This window comes from Onychostruthus taczanowskii, unplaced genomic scaffold (assembly GCF_017590055.1).
Source record: "Onychostruthus taczanowskii isolate IOZ18803 unplaced genomic scaffold, ASM1759005v1 scaffold15, whole genome shotgun sequence".
Taxonomy (NCBI): Eukaryota; Metazoa; Chordata; class Aves; order Passeriformes; family Passeridae; genus Onychostruthus; species Onychostruthus taczanowskii.
The window spans coordinates 6,194,675-6,209,713 of NW_024498685.1; the positions used below are offsets into that span (position 1 = coordinate 6,194,675).

Genomic DNA, 15,039 nt, shown 5'->3' on the forward strand with positions numbered 1-15,039 from the left:
AGAGCCAGGCACAACTTCAGGCACCACTCTCTTGAGTCAAACTGCACTTACTTCCTCAGTTGTTTTGGTTTCATGGCTGTACAGAGAAGATTTGGAATTACACAGATGTTCCCATTTCAAATGGGAATTTTAAACATTACCCTCATGGTCCCTGGATAAAGCAGCAACCTGATAACAGCTGAAACTTTCCCCATATCAAGCTTCTGCTAAAATTTTACATTAATACACATCCAAAAGGAAGGACTACTAAAGAACCAGGTCAGTCAGTGCAAAATTGGGATTACAGAACAAACATTTTCAGTCTTAGTACAGCTCTGGCAAATTCTCACAGGAATTAAAATGCTGCATTAAACTCAGTCTCTCACCATATGAAAACAATCCTGACCTAAGAAGAATCCTTCCTAAACTGACAGTGTTTTGGCAGTGGGAACAGATGCACTCCTTGGCTATGTACACACAGAGCACACAGTGAGGAATCCTAGCAGGGAGTGAATCCAGCACACAGAACACTGCAGGAATCAATTCCCCTCAGCTTTCAATGTCTTTATTCTTATACTGTTTCTGCTCAATGAGCTGCTGGCATGGGCAGCTCTTTTATAGGTGTGCAGAATCCTTAACTCCCTCTGCCCCTTCTAGAGAATGACTTTCTCTCTAAGTTGAAATCTTACTAAGCCACGAAGGTAGAATAAAAGCAAGATTTATTTATGTCCTTTCAAGGTTTGGTAGGGTTGTTTTTTTTTTCTTAATCATGAGAAGGCAATAAAATTGTGACTCCAGAGTTTTAAATCCATTTCTTTCAATTACAAATTATCAAATCTAAGATAATCATCCATATAACCCTTTCTTTGTGCTACATAGGATGCTACAAACTTTGTTCTTTCCTTGAAAAGACTGGGTACATTCAAGAGAGAAGGCCTGAGGGTAACAAGGCTCAGTCCATTCCTTTTTAGTTACAAACTCACCTCACCAACTCTTATAATTCTTCTTGTCCCAGGTACTCTGGGATGTTCTCAACAACTGCCAGTTCACCTTCCCACTATCATTCCATTTTCCACCTTATTTTAGAGACAGGTGCTTTTACATGGAATATTTGTTTGCCCTCACAATAACTAAGAAATTCAACTTGGTCCAGAGTGTTTCAACACCTCTCCAAATCAGACTCTTAGGCAACATTATCCTCATTTTATACATAGGCAAAAATCTGAATGGCATTTGAAAAGCATTTAAAGCTCCTAATTTTCAGACTTTTAATTAGTGGAACTGGAAGTATTCTCTAATTTCATTAGTTTTGACATTGTTGCTCTAGGTTAAATGCCCAAAGAAGTGTGAGAAATCAGAATGTGATTAAGCAGGGGACTGACCATGCTAACAGAACACAGAATAAAACATTCAAGTTACCAATATGAATCCAAACATACTTTATTCAAAGGACAAGATTCATGGACAGGACTTAACTCATAGTCAAGTTTCAGTTTTTGGCTCAAGTTCTGAATAATTATACATCCATATAATTAGAAATACTAACACAGTAGTTGAACATGCCTGTAATGATCAGGTGTACCTGCAGATCTGCTCTTCTCATGCTTGTATATTCAGTAATTTCTTCACAGATTCCTTGTACTGAGCCATGTTACTTTCTGTTTCACCTTCATTTTTAAGCGCAATGACCGAGTTTCTGTAATTCTTAACCACTTCAGATGCCAGCAGCTCCTCCTTAGTGACATTACTGACATTCTCTGAGGCTTTTATTCGAAGCAGTGTGTGCAAGGCATTTTTCTGAGAGCGACTGTTTTCCCAGATATACTCTTCCATGTCTTCCTCAGACTTCTCACTCTCCCACTTCTCAGTTTTCTGAAAGAAAATGCACAACCTTAAAAACTACCCTGGACTGAGACAAAGCAACAATAATTTGAAGAAATTGATCTCTCATAGCGTTTTCCTTTAAAAACTGCATTCATGGTGGAAGGTATTTCCTCCTCTAGAGTGCAAGGCTTGTAACTCAAGCCTGTATGAGCAGGATGAACTCCTTTCTCCCACTCATCAGGTTCTTTCTGTATCTGGCAGATACAACTGGCTGAGTCACAGTGGGAGAAAAAGCTTATGGACTGTACATAATGATAACTAAAAACCTTGCAAAAGTAGTAATTTTAAAGAGCCCTCACCACTGCAGTTCTGGAAGCAGCCACCCAGCTATTGTGTCCCTAGCAGAGGGTTCTGGTCTGGCTACACTGGCTGGTGGGAAAGTGAGGCAGTGCCTAACGAGTAACCCATGATGTGATTCACAAAGAAAAGCACCACCCACAAATATATTTCTTCTTCCTGCAAAATACATTGCTCAACAGAATCTCTATCCACAGATAGGTGCTGATCTTTATTTAATCAGTGCTGCAAAGTTTGACAGGATCAGAAGTAGGGCACTGACAGAAGATACCATCCCAGTGCCTGTAAATACACTTCTTCTGTATCAATTCTGTCTTTCAACATCTCTCCAGCAGGCCTTGAAAGAATCTTTAAGGAATATTTCAAATGTTGTGCAACCTGCTATTTTTTACTGTACTTTGATAAATACAGATGCTTCAGTGATATATTTGCATTTTTATATATTGCAGGCTGTATGTTTGAGTGTTTATAATATTATTTAGTACTTTACTGATGTAACCAATATGTCATATCTTTCTATTACGTCACCTATGTAAGAATCACAATTTGAAGTATTTTGGGTTTAGTTTTGCTATTCATGTTTTTTTTTACAATTCTTATAAAATCATGCCTAAATTAAACTTGCATTTCTCTGGAAATATATTCAAAGAAACCTTATAGTAAAGCCTTTACATCACACCAATTTTGGCTTTTCTAAAATAACTTGCCACAAAGGGCTCTTCGGTAAATTTTTAGCTGTGCTATGCAGAACCAAACAAACATCTTGCAAGTCAGGGGAGGAGAGTTTTTTTGTTATTGTTCAGGGTAGGTTTTGTTTGCTGTTTCTTTTCTGGGAAGGAGGTATGGTGGGGTGTGTGCGTTGGTATTGTTTTTCATTTGTTTATTTAAAGGTTACTCTTTCCACTAAGCATCAACAACCTTTAATTAAGCCCCAAGATTTTTTTTCACCCTGCAACTCTTGTGTGCTTGGATTCCTCTACCTGAATTTAAAACACTTTCCCAACTGCACCTGGTAAATGGCATCTCTTGTCTTTTGAGTCAGAATCCAAATGTTTAGTCAGAAGCAGCAATTCACATTGCTCAGAGGTTCACATGACTGACATTAAACCCTGGACACAATAAAGAACAGGAGTAAAAGGACCTCACTCAATTTCTGGAGGGGAAAAACAGGAACAAAAGGACATCCTGTAGCCCTGTACTGCTGAAACATTAATGGAACAAGCAGGCACAGTGAAGTGTTCCTTGTCTGTTTGACAAACCCTGCAATCCAGGGTAGGGATTTAAAGTTTTAAATTAACAGCATCATCCTGCTTTACACATCCCCTGGCTATCTGCAGAGTGGCTATCCAAGACATTCTTTCCCCTGAACTCCAACAGAATTTTCAAGCCAAAGGCTCTCTCACAGGGATAGGGTTTCTCAGGAGTAAGGGAATATGGGTATCACTGCTGGTCACTCCCTGGACCAAACTCATGTCTGAAGTTCAAACAAAAGACCCCTGTGAGGCTTTTAAACACCTCTAAGTCACAGCAGAGACAAGGACCAATGACAGTATTACATTTATCTCTTCAGGAATATCCTTCTCTGTACACAGCAACTCACAGGATTCTGGAGATGCATGCAGATAAACATATTAAGATTTCCCTACCTCTTGTGAGCATTACAAAGCAAGATTTTAAAGCAACTGTTGAGTATTTCTTTCTTGGGATCTTTCGCAGCAGAATGATAATGTCAACATGGATTTTAAAATAAAATCTTGACTGTGTGGTGGGAGGTGAGGGGGAAGGCAGGAAGGGATTTCACAGTAGGGGGAGATTTCCAAATCCATTGGTTTTTGCAAACTGTATCCACTAAAACTTTGATACCTTTTCAACAGAATTTACTGCAAAAGAAAAGTGATTGTAGAATTACACAGGCAATTGGAAACATACTCTAGGTAGACAAGCACCATGAAGCCCGCACAGTGGAAATGTCACACATGTTGCAGCCTCAGTTTAAACTGTTATGAATAAAACTAATAAGGACAATTAAATAAAGTTCAAAAATCAGGTCTTTATCATTCAAATTTTATTAGTTGAATTATTTTTGTCCCCTACAGATTTAACACATTAGTGAACATGTTAAAAACTGTTCACCCGTTTTAAAACTGCAGTCTTAAAAATGAGAATAAAACTGTGAGAAGTGGAATCCAAGTGTGATATTGTGTAACATTTTCCTAGAACCCACACTTTGTGAACCAGGTTAAAAAGAAGAATTCACTAAAAATGGTTTCCCTCATTCTATCACACATAAGACAGAATCTCAGTATTATCCAGCTTGGCTAAAGATGCACTCAGCTGATACTTTCAACCTTTTCCTCTTAAAACTACTTAAAATAAGACTAAAAATACCCCAAACCAAAACACCAGAAAACAATTTTCCATATAAAGTCAAAGATCTAAACCTATGACTAAAGAGGCATAAAGGGCTACTTTTTCACTTCCTAATGCAAAGATAAAGAATTATTTTTTTCAATGCCATAAACATAGTAAGTCTTTGTTTCTAAGCAAATCTTTTATGCTACAGTTTAAACCAGTATTTTGGGAGATTTACAAGTCTTTACAGTGCTTAATCTGAATTCTGAAAGAGTATGAATGCTAAAGTAGACTTTGAACAGTGAAGTTCCTTTTTACATGTAAGCCATTAACAAAAGGCTTCACTTTATATGGTACCTTGAAGTGCAGAAGGAAAGGAAAGAATTTGGGATCTCTTAAGCAGGCATTTCACCATCAGCGTGCTTGGGGTTTTTTCTGCCTGTTCAATTTGCACAGTTTTGTTACTGTAGTGATACAGAGGCTTAAAATTTTCAGTTCCCTGATCTTCCTTTTGGGAAAAACATTTTAACTAAAATTTCTCTATGGCACATAGAAATCCTGAAGGCAATTAAAAACACAACTCATGTTGGTTAATTTTCTTGTCAATGGTTTGAACAGTGAAATATTTAATGCTGTTTAGCAAAGACTAGGTATTTTAAAAGGATTATTTTTGAGGGGAAGAAAAGTTCCTTAAATGCCAAGTCAAATTTCAAACTCTGTATAGCCTGGAATAAATACACCTATATCTTTGTATTGCATTGAAATAAAGCATTCTCTGTGTGGTACAATAATCGTAGATTTTCAGCTAATAAATGACAGCTATTTTCCAAGTCACTGTGAACCTTCAATCCTAAGAGGAGTTGCCAAAACAATTATGTGCTTATCTCTTTGGATATAATACACTTTGATCTGTACTATTTAATTAACAGCTTAGAAATATCAACAGAAATTTGTAGAAAGGCAAAACCTATTTGTATCATATGAGATTGGATACAGAGATTATAATTACTTGGTGATGTGGAATAAGTTAAAATCCATTCTTCTGAACAAGCAGAACTGTATTTTCTAGGACACAGCAATGGCACAGGACAGGCAGGACCTCTAGAGGGTCAAGGAAAAATCAAGAGAAACTATGAGGATAAAAATTCAGTGAGGTACAAACGTGTAACACAAAAGGAGAACAAGCAGAGAAATAAAAACAGAACTCTGCCCCAAAGACTAATACCACACAAGAGATGCTCCCATAATTAATGATGCTCTCAAGTTTAGTCTTTGGCTCTGTAACTAACTCAGGAAAGTTGCCATCAGTCTCTTTCAAAACTAAGGACAATATCTAATTTCTCTAGCCTGGAGTAGCTGCATGCATTTTCTGGAAAATCCAGGTTTCTGAAAGGGTCATTTGTAAGGTATTTATGTACCTCACTTTGTTTTTGGAAGGCTGACCAGATAAGATTTTGATCTCATCAAGAGAGATCAGTGATATTAAAAATCCAAGTCTGATGATTTTCTGTTCAGTTTATTAATGCCTATGCCCCACGAGACTTTGTTTGACTCCAACACAGACTGAAAAACCAACAGCCTCAAAAACTGTACTTATGCATCAAAAAGGAGCCTTGTTCCTCCAGCAACAAGAAACATGGAGCTTAAGCATAAGATATTGCAAAAAACTTACTACAGCCAGAAATATTACAAAGACAATTCCTAATTCAAAATTTTGCCGGAATGCTCATCTTTTTTTGTCCCAAAAGTTACCAAAAAAAAGTGTAACCTTCTTCTACTAGAATACACATTTCCTGTCAGGAAACGTCCCTTCTTTGATTTTAAATGTTTGAACTCAGAGAATATGGATAAAGCCACTTTAGCTTTACCTTTTCTGGTTCCCAACTACTGATGAGGACTCTGGTGAGCATGCAATGGAATCCATGGTTCAAAATAAAGGACATATTCCAACATTTAGAGACCAGCCTCACTTCAGACTCAGTCTGCATTACTTAAACCACACTGAGAGAGAAGCCTGTTCTAGGTGGGGAGGGCACAATTACATCACCCTTCACTGTTCTAAGGTCCCCAAGTCAGGAGCTTCACCCTGAACGTCCTCAGCGATACTAAAGGTGCCCAGGGAGCTTCAGCAAGACTTGAGTGCCTCCTCCACCTGCCACTGCAACTCTACAACCCCCATGTCATAACATCCTGAGTGTTCCTAACATGAACTTTGGAATCCTAAGCAGCCAGAGACCTGCTTAGGTTTCAACAGTGGACTCATATCCTTACCACATATTGTAGGCTGAATTACAAGGTAAACTCCCACTATAAAACTGCAAAATTCTGCTGTTACCAAGTATTACTGGCACGATTAGGCTGAATTACAAGGTAATAAACTATAAAACTGCAAAATTCTGCTGTTACCAAGTATTACTGGCACGACCTGAAGTGGTAAAAATTATGTTTATTTGGAATGGCTTAAAATTATTGTAGTTGGAAAAAATGAAGATGAAGCCTAAAGAAAAGCTGTATGATGGATTTGAGTGTTATCATCAGTGGCCATGTAAAAATACCCATTCAGCATGCAAACACAGACACTGCATCCCACCAGTGCCTTGCCACTGTAAGCTCTACAAAGAAATGCAAAAGTAGTTCCCCTGAAATTCAATCACAGCTGTACAGCTGCAGGGTTGATAAATTTTAGTTAAGCCTCCAGTGCCATGCTGCCTGCCCATTCTTCATTTTTTACCTTCCCTCACCTCTCTGTTTCTTACTGTAAGAAATAGTGGAGAACAGAAAATCCAAGACAACTTTTTAGTAATCTGTCAAGATCCCAGATTAACATGGCTGAATCAAGATCCTTTGCTCTCCTTCATTCTGTGTATGCTGAAACACCACATGGAATAGGAGAAATAAAAATTTAATTACTCCTAATGTTTTTCCTTACTGGAAAATTGACTTTGTGCTGCATTTGCTTCTCACTCCTGCTTTCAACTCCTGACAGAATTGGATTTTTGAGTGATAAACAATTAACCCAAACTGTGTGAAGAAATCCATCCATGATCCTTTCAACCACTCGAGGGCAGCAAACTCTAACTCTTTAAAAATCACTTGTACCATAAACATACATCCAGGTGTGGAGTGATGTTACAGCAATCAAGCAGTACCAGCACTTGAAGGCAGCAAAAGAATACGATTGGTTAAGCTGCTGATTAATAATCCATCAATGTAGCTCACTCTTTCACTGATTAATTCAATCCAGGCACAATCCTGGGGGATAATTTGAAAGGAATCACAGAAGAAGTTGAAAGAAGAGAAATTAAATTGTTACTAACTGGACCAAGTCAGCCATCTAATTAATACATTCTGAAAGTTAATAAAACATAAATATCTGATTAATAACCAGACAACTATTAAACAGGAAGCAAAACACCTCCAAGTATTTTAGAATGAGAAAATAAATGAACATTCTTAGGTTTTGAAGATTTTTAAGACTATTTTAAAATAAATGCTCACGGATCTGATACTGCATTTGTAACTGTAATAAAAGGACGATGCATCGCTGGCAACTAAAACAAAATTACACTTGAAATTCCATTTCCTGATGTATCTCTGCATATAACATTTCCCCCTATGCATGCTCCCCATTTACAAAATGCAGTAATCCAGATATTACATAAATCATAGGAGTTCTGCCACATTTAAAGAGATCATGGGCAAAGTTTTCAGGCTTGAGGGCAGAAGTTACATGGATCCAGCTTTCCTTCACTCAGCAAGAATAGAACACTGCCCTCATCTTTTGATTCAATTCCATCAGCCACATGCATTAGCAGTGTGGCACTACTCTGCTGGGAAAGTCACCAAATCCTATAATTAGTTCTGCAAACAGGACTGATGTTTCTGCCTAAATGAAAGGCCAGGCCCTGTCTGTCCCCCTCCAACATTAAAGTTCATGTAAATGAAAATAAACCACACACTGTTTGCTCATGGTTTACAAAATGGATCTAAACTACCTTTCAGCAAGTTATTAAAAGGCATTATCCTTGATCGGGGGGAAAAAACCATGCCACAAAATAAAACATGTCCCACAAAATAAAAACCCATGTCTCAGGAAACCATTAACTTTTCATGGGAATCAAAGACAATTACAACTGATTGATGAACTCATCAAATATTAACGTGGAGGATGAAAGGTAATAAAAGTGCAAGAGACTTGTGCATATTCAACACACACTGAACACTCCCATATCAATATTGCATAGCCCTGTCTGCCAGCACTAATTAAAGCTGGAGCCCAGCACAGCCGTGGTGTTTGTCTGAAGTTATTAAAGTGAGCACTGTCTAGCTCTCTTGTCATTGCTTAATACTGGAAACTAGTCTGCCATTCATTTAAGATTTGTAATGCAATGTTATGCTGTTGGGGAGAAAAACATCCATGTGTACTTGAAATCTACAGCAAATGTTATCTTTCACCACCGATTCAATTGATGCACTTTACAATTACAAAATTATCCTTCAAGGCAGCTACCACTGAAGGGGAAATATATCTCATCCTCCTTAGGATGTTCTTAACATCAGCACTGCAGTGATCAAAATCAAGAACAATTCATAAAAAATGATAAATACAGACATTTCCTGCTCTAGAACAACTGACAACTGTAAGTATGAGTTTTAGCAGTGGATAAGGTACAACTTCTGTAAGAGTGACATATGGAGATGATGAAGGCTTTGTCTGTCTCAAACAATGGGATAGTGACATGGGACATTTGAACAAAGTTCAGTCATCCAAAACATTACTATGGATTTCCAACAACAAAAATTTCATTTCAGACTGCTCAATTGTTTTATCTAAAAAATGCCTGTAAAATCGTTGAAGGGCAACAACACAACCACAAAAATATAGGAGACAAGTGTGAAGAATTCCCTGTGAAAGGAACATCTGTAGTCAGAAAGTGGGAATTCTGCCCCTTTTCTGAGCAAGAGGGAGCTCAGAAAAGCAATCAGCTTGAGACAAGGTATGTGAGAGAGCATTTAAGAAGAAGAACACTTCCAAATGACAGCCATGGTTTACTGCAGCCCAGGAAAAGCCCAAGAAAAGACATATTCTAATCAACAGACAGTAGTCTGGAATCCTGCAAAATGCTCTCTTGTAAGGTCATTTACTTCAAAATATGGCAGAGAGCACATTTAGAGAGTCCATGCACAACTGCTTACCCAGGATTCGTGGTACAGAACTGTGAGCAGGTGCATGCCGTAATCATAGTTCTGTCTTCTTAAGGGACACCTGGAAATGCAGAAACATTTCTCTGAATAAAAGGTTAAAACCTACCATCATATTTTCTACTGTGTAATGTAGGGAATCTTAGGAAACGAGTGGTTGATTCCTGTGTACTTCTCAGTTGCACACAACCAAGAATAACATCATGGCAGCTTGAGTAATAAGAACACACAAGAATGGGCAGCTGCAAGGCAGCAGGAAAATACACAATATCCAAGGATTTAAAAATCTTCTGGAGACATCAGAAACTTCTTTGCCCCCTGTGCCAAAGTGGAATCCAACATACATTAAGTATGAAATCTTTCAAAACATGTTTTTAACAGTTAATAACAGGAGTAGTGTTAATTAAGTCCCATTTTCACCTTAGATTATAATAATTCACCAAGGAAATAACTGGTATTACTGGAAGACACCCAGTCCTTTCTCAGCTGTGGGCATTGCTACAATATTTTTGTTTCCTTCTGGCAGCTCACCTGTCTGTTGTAATTGTGAGCACATCTGTCTCCTGACAGTACCGCTCTCCCACGAGCTTAATGAGCTTCTTCTTTGCATGGTCATCCAAATTCAGGTTAGAAAGTTTAACCTTCAAGAAAAGGACAAAACAACTTTAATTCCTTGGAAAATCCGAACTCTGAACTCTGGAAGTACTTGAGACAGGCAGATCTATCAAGGAGAGCTATTAGGATACATTTGCAGAATTTCTTCGGATTGTATCACGTTGAAGTACTAATATAAGGCAAGAATAATGTGAGTATTCAAACAATATATACATGCACAGCATCCCCACATCGCCTTACAAGTCCCAAGACCAGTGAATATGAATGGACAGATTTGGTCAGGAACACAAAGACATACTCACTTGTGTGTGATTTTGAATTCCCTCCATTTCTCTCATTTCCTTACAGAAGATCACACTTCCATGTTTGGAAAAGAAAGCCAAGCATTTAGGGGTTTGAAACAAAGGCTGTTTACCAAAACTACTACTTACTCTTAAGGTCACCACCCTTGCTTTGGGATTCCGAATAGAAGTGCCTGAAGAAACGTAATCTACTGTTTCAATTTCAATGGGAAAATGCTGTTCACATTTCTCATCACTGTCCAGAGCACTTGGCCATTCAGTGCAGAAATCTGTACAATAGAGAAAAACACTCTGAATAATAGCTGTATATTATATACCTATACCTCTAGTATATTTGGCTGGGTGTTTTTTTTCTTTCAAATGTATTGCAATGTATGTTTTTAAAAGTACTAGTCTTAGAAAGCATACTCATTTAGGTAACAGCAGTGTTTCTGCTGTTTTCCGTATTGTCATGTCTCTCTTTGTACTGGCTTCCCCAAAACAGGACACAGCACTACAGGATACAACTGCCAAACTGGATCACAGAAGGGTTTGGGTTGGAAGTGACTCTCTTGCTATGGGGATTTTTTACTAGATCCAGCTGCTCAAAGCCCTGTCCAAGCTGAGCTTGAACACTTCCAGGATGGGGTATCCACAGGCTCACCGGGCAAGCTCTTCCAGTGTCTCACCACCCTCATCACAACACAGCCTTCCAGCCTGAGTCCATCAGGTTCCCCTCACAGGTTTGCTGGGTGGAAGGATGCTCCTGGTCTCCAGTAGATCCTGTATCTCCCCAGCAGACCCTGCTCTCACAGAGGGTCTCATATTAATAGCTCTTTGGTCATTAAATGCAGCCCATAATGGCTAGTGACTGAAGGCTGTTCAATGACAGAGTTCTCTGAGAACTGAGTCACATTCGTCACTCACCTTCAGTAAAGCACTGAACTATCAACTCATCAGTTCAAGCAAGGTCTCGTGCAAAATTAACATTTCAGTCTTACTCTTGTGCTGACAACCTCCTGAGACTTATCTGCTACCACCTGGATGACTCCTGGCAGCAGCAGGAAAGGACACAGTACCAGCCACAGCCAGCTGAATAACCAGCTCCACAAGTGTACCATGCCTCACCTCCATCACACACAGTTACATCTTGCTTTGACTGAAAACTTCCAGAGATGGTTTAAAAAGAAAAAACCAACCAACTAAACAAACAAAAAAATAAAAAACCCCTCAAACCCCGCCCCCCCCTCACCTTTAAGAGCTGCACAGTGCTTCTTAATTGCAGGAGGAGTAAGATGCAAAAAATTGGGGATCTGAAACAGACACATTAAGAGTTACCAAAATAACAGCTTTTTGTCTGATCAGAATAAATGGGCATTACTGAAATCTGATTACACTTCTCACATTTGCTAAAGCAATATAAAATACTTAAGGAAATATTCATTTAAGCAGACTCTTCTCAAGTCTGATTTAGGGAAAGACTTAACTCTGTGAAAAAGTCACAGGCATGGATCATCCTAAAAAGTCTCCTGATATCATTCACTTGTTAATTAACTTTATATTTGTTACCACTTAGAAACTTGAGAGGATTATGTGACTTAACAGCAGAAAGGAGTCTCCATGACAAATATTCCAATCAAAGCAGTGCAGCCTTAGTGAACAGTGACTTTCAAAGTGACCCCCCAGCCATGGTACATGTTTTACCTTGATAAGCTCTAAGTTGCCTTCTTTTGGTGGAGGCACTCCTCTCTTCACTGGGTAACCCATTCGGATTGGGAGAGGCACAGAGGCAGGCTTGAAGGCAGCTGCTGTTGGATACACACTGCTCCAGTCCTGATCCACAGCCATCCTCTCCGTCCTGGGGGGTGCAGCCTGATCAACGGAAAAGGGGACAGGTGGGACAGGAGATACAGAGGATATAAGACAAAGTAGGAGCAACATATCAAACAATGATTTCAAGAACCAATTCCCACAGCTGGACATTTCAAGACACATTTACAGCCAAAGTTAGTGCTGATTTGTAGAGGAATTTTTAGCAGAAAGTCTTTTCCATCTTAGCTGCCAGGCCTCTCCCAATCTTCCACTGCATTCGATGGCAGAGATGCTTAGGAACAAGAACTTGCCATCTTCCTGCCTTGGGATAAATCAGGAGGAGGAATCAAACCAATACAGATTTGCAAAATGTACTTCCTAAAGGGCCTGAACATGTGGTGGGGGACAACACAGTGAGTTCTAAAATTCTGGAATTCTGTAGGTGTGGAATAGTTCACAATTAATAATGCTGAATTTTCTTGACACAGAAATTCCAGTGTAGGGACAATGTATCAGTATATTGCAGAAACAGCTTATACCCTCCAAAAACTGACCATCATTTCAGTCAAATGCTCTTAGAAAAAGAGAAGCTTTATGCCAGAAAGCAAGCACCACAAATCCTGTAAAGTCAAGTCTGAAAACAACACTGACATGTCTGGATTACTGGAAATGAAACTTTAAGTTACTTTTCAGACCTGCACTACATGGTGCCAGTGCAAGTTAACCATCAGCTTAGTGCTATATTTTTGATAACATAGACTGAAAAGATTGCAGAAGGCAGGTGCTGGCCTGGAATGGTCCCAGGGGATTGGTTCACCAGGATGTGACTGCAGAAGGGGCTGCTGGGCAAACTGACACAACACACAGCTTAGAAAACTTTCCCAAACACCTGAGTTACCTGTAAATTTCAGTACTTACTGATCTTACAAACTGTGGTGTCCTGCCTCTTCTCCTTACTGAACCTGAAAGAAGGGGAAAAAAAAAGAGATTAACAAAAACATATTTTTAAAATAAATTATTCTATAGTTTTGGGAGCAAAAACTGTAGCATAATTCTGTATGTTTTTGTTGCAGTATCCAGTAATACTCCCCAATCTTTACATGGAAGAAGGGGAAGATCAGATACTCAAAACTTAAGATTACCAATTAATTTTGTAAAAAATAAGATAAAAAAGAACTTGGAGGACAAAAATGAAGGACACTTTTGCCTTCATTCCTGTGCTCCCTTTCCTCTTTCCCACACAGCAGTCACATATCCCTCTCCACCAGCAGTACAAGATGGATAAATTTCAGAGTTCCTACTTCCAAAAGGAGAGTGCCATGGCTCTACCCTTTCCTTGTGACAGCACAGCTTCACACCCTCTTCTGTGCCACTCTGCAGCACAACTAACCCCTGCATGAACAGTTTGGACATTGGGTTGCTTCTCTTCTAGAACTGGGGGTGGGGGGATACTTGATCCTGCGCACTGGGCAGTTCCAGAGAAAGTGGAATTGGAAGTGAAAGAATTTACTCCATTTCAGGTCTGGGTTTCTCCTGCCTCTACTTTATAGCTCACTGATTTCACCTGGAACTGTGGCGAGGGATCCCTAGGGATGCATTAAGTCACCAAATACCACTGGATTTTCAAACCAAACACTGATCTTTGCATGCCTGTCTGTCTTCATTCTCTCCTCCTCCTCAAACTAAAACACTTTGAAACCCCACTGTCCAAAAAACACACCAGAATATAATGTGGCCTCAGACATACAAAGGTGAGCCTGATGACATTTATTTTCAAGTCTCTGGTTTGAATTCAGAGGTTTTATCCATTGTACATAGTTAGCATAAAACAATGACTGAGATTTAAGAAGGGATGTTTGGGTTCTTCTTTATACCATTCACATGTCTTACAACCCTACCCCATAAAAACTTGCAGATTTCACAAGTTATTTGTTTCCCTTACCTGAGACCTTCATGTCTCTTCATCCTTTTCTTGCTATTAAAATCTTAAACCCACGGTACATCCGTTCAGGGCGCTCCAACAGATAATATTCAATATTCCTTCATCCCTCGACCTACCTTTTTCATGGTACTTTCACACGTCACAACAACTTTACTATTTCTGTTACAAACATCTGTAATTTCAGGCCAGGACATGACACCTTTAGCTACTACAGCGTCACCGGACATCACCGAGAGGCGCTTTCAGCGACCTGGCGTGCTCCAGATGCCCACGGGGAAAAGGCTGGGAAAACACAGACCCACCGCTCCCATTGGCATTGGCCAGGCACGACACCAAAGGCTTCCCAGGAGTACACACAGCGATGAAATTCCCCCGGGAACAACCAAACACAGGCCCCGCTCCGCTGCGGCCATGCCGGCCGTGCAGCCCGACCGCCCCGGGCACCCCGCGCTCACCTTCCCGAGGCTGCGGCCCTTCCCTGCCGCTCACCGCGGGCGCCGACGAAAAAGCGGCGCGTCCCCAGCGAGGCGTGGCTGGGGCCCCGCCGGCGGCGCGGGACAGCACAGCCTGGGACAGCACAGCCTGGGACAGCAGAGTCCCGCAGCTCAGCCCGGCCCGGCAGCACCGCCCGGCCCACGCCGCCATCCCGGCCCCGCCGCGCTCCTCCCGCGGCCC

At 40.0% G+C, this 15,039-nt stretch overlaps 1 protein-coding gene across 1 annotated transcript; it reads right to left on the minus strand.

Annotated features, from left to right (window-relative positions):
* Positions 1-1,397: 1,397 nt before the first annotated feature.
* Positions 1,398-15,030, minus strand: MRPS35 (mitochondrial ribosomal protein S35). The gene is made up of 8 exons (XM_041398841.1): positions 14,820-15,030; positions 13,341-13,384; positions 12,315-12,482; positions 11,863-11,923; positions 10,761-10,900; positions 10,246-10,355; positions 9,709-9,778; positions 1,398-1,851 (listed from the first exon to the last, which is right to left on the minus strand). Exons 1-8 carry the CDS (start codon positions 15,007-15,009, stop codon positions 1,579-1,581), a joined length of 1,056 nt encoding a protein of 351 aa, XP_041254775.1. The 5' UTR covers positions 15,010-15,030; the 3' UTR covers positions 1,398-1,578.
* Between the last annotated feature and the right edge of the window lie 9 nt (positions 15,031-15,039).

Bases quoted from the DNA above. Each gene is read 5' to 3' on its own strand.
- MRPS35 (XM_041398841.1), bottom strand. From the start codon at position 15,009: ATGGCGGCGTGGGCCGGGCGGTGCTGCCGGGCCGGGCTGAGCTGCGGG. The intron at 9,779-10,245 runs GTGAGCTGCCAG...CTGCATTTCCAG, and splicing joins CTCACAATTACAACAGACAG to GTGTCCCTTAAGAAGACAGA. The intron at 1,852-9,708 runs GTAAGCAGTTGT...ATTTTCTTTCAG, and splicing joins TTCTGTACCACGAATCCTGG to AAAACTGAGAAGTGGGAGAG.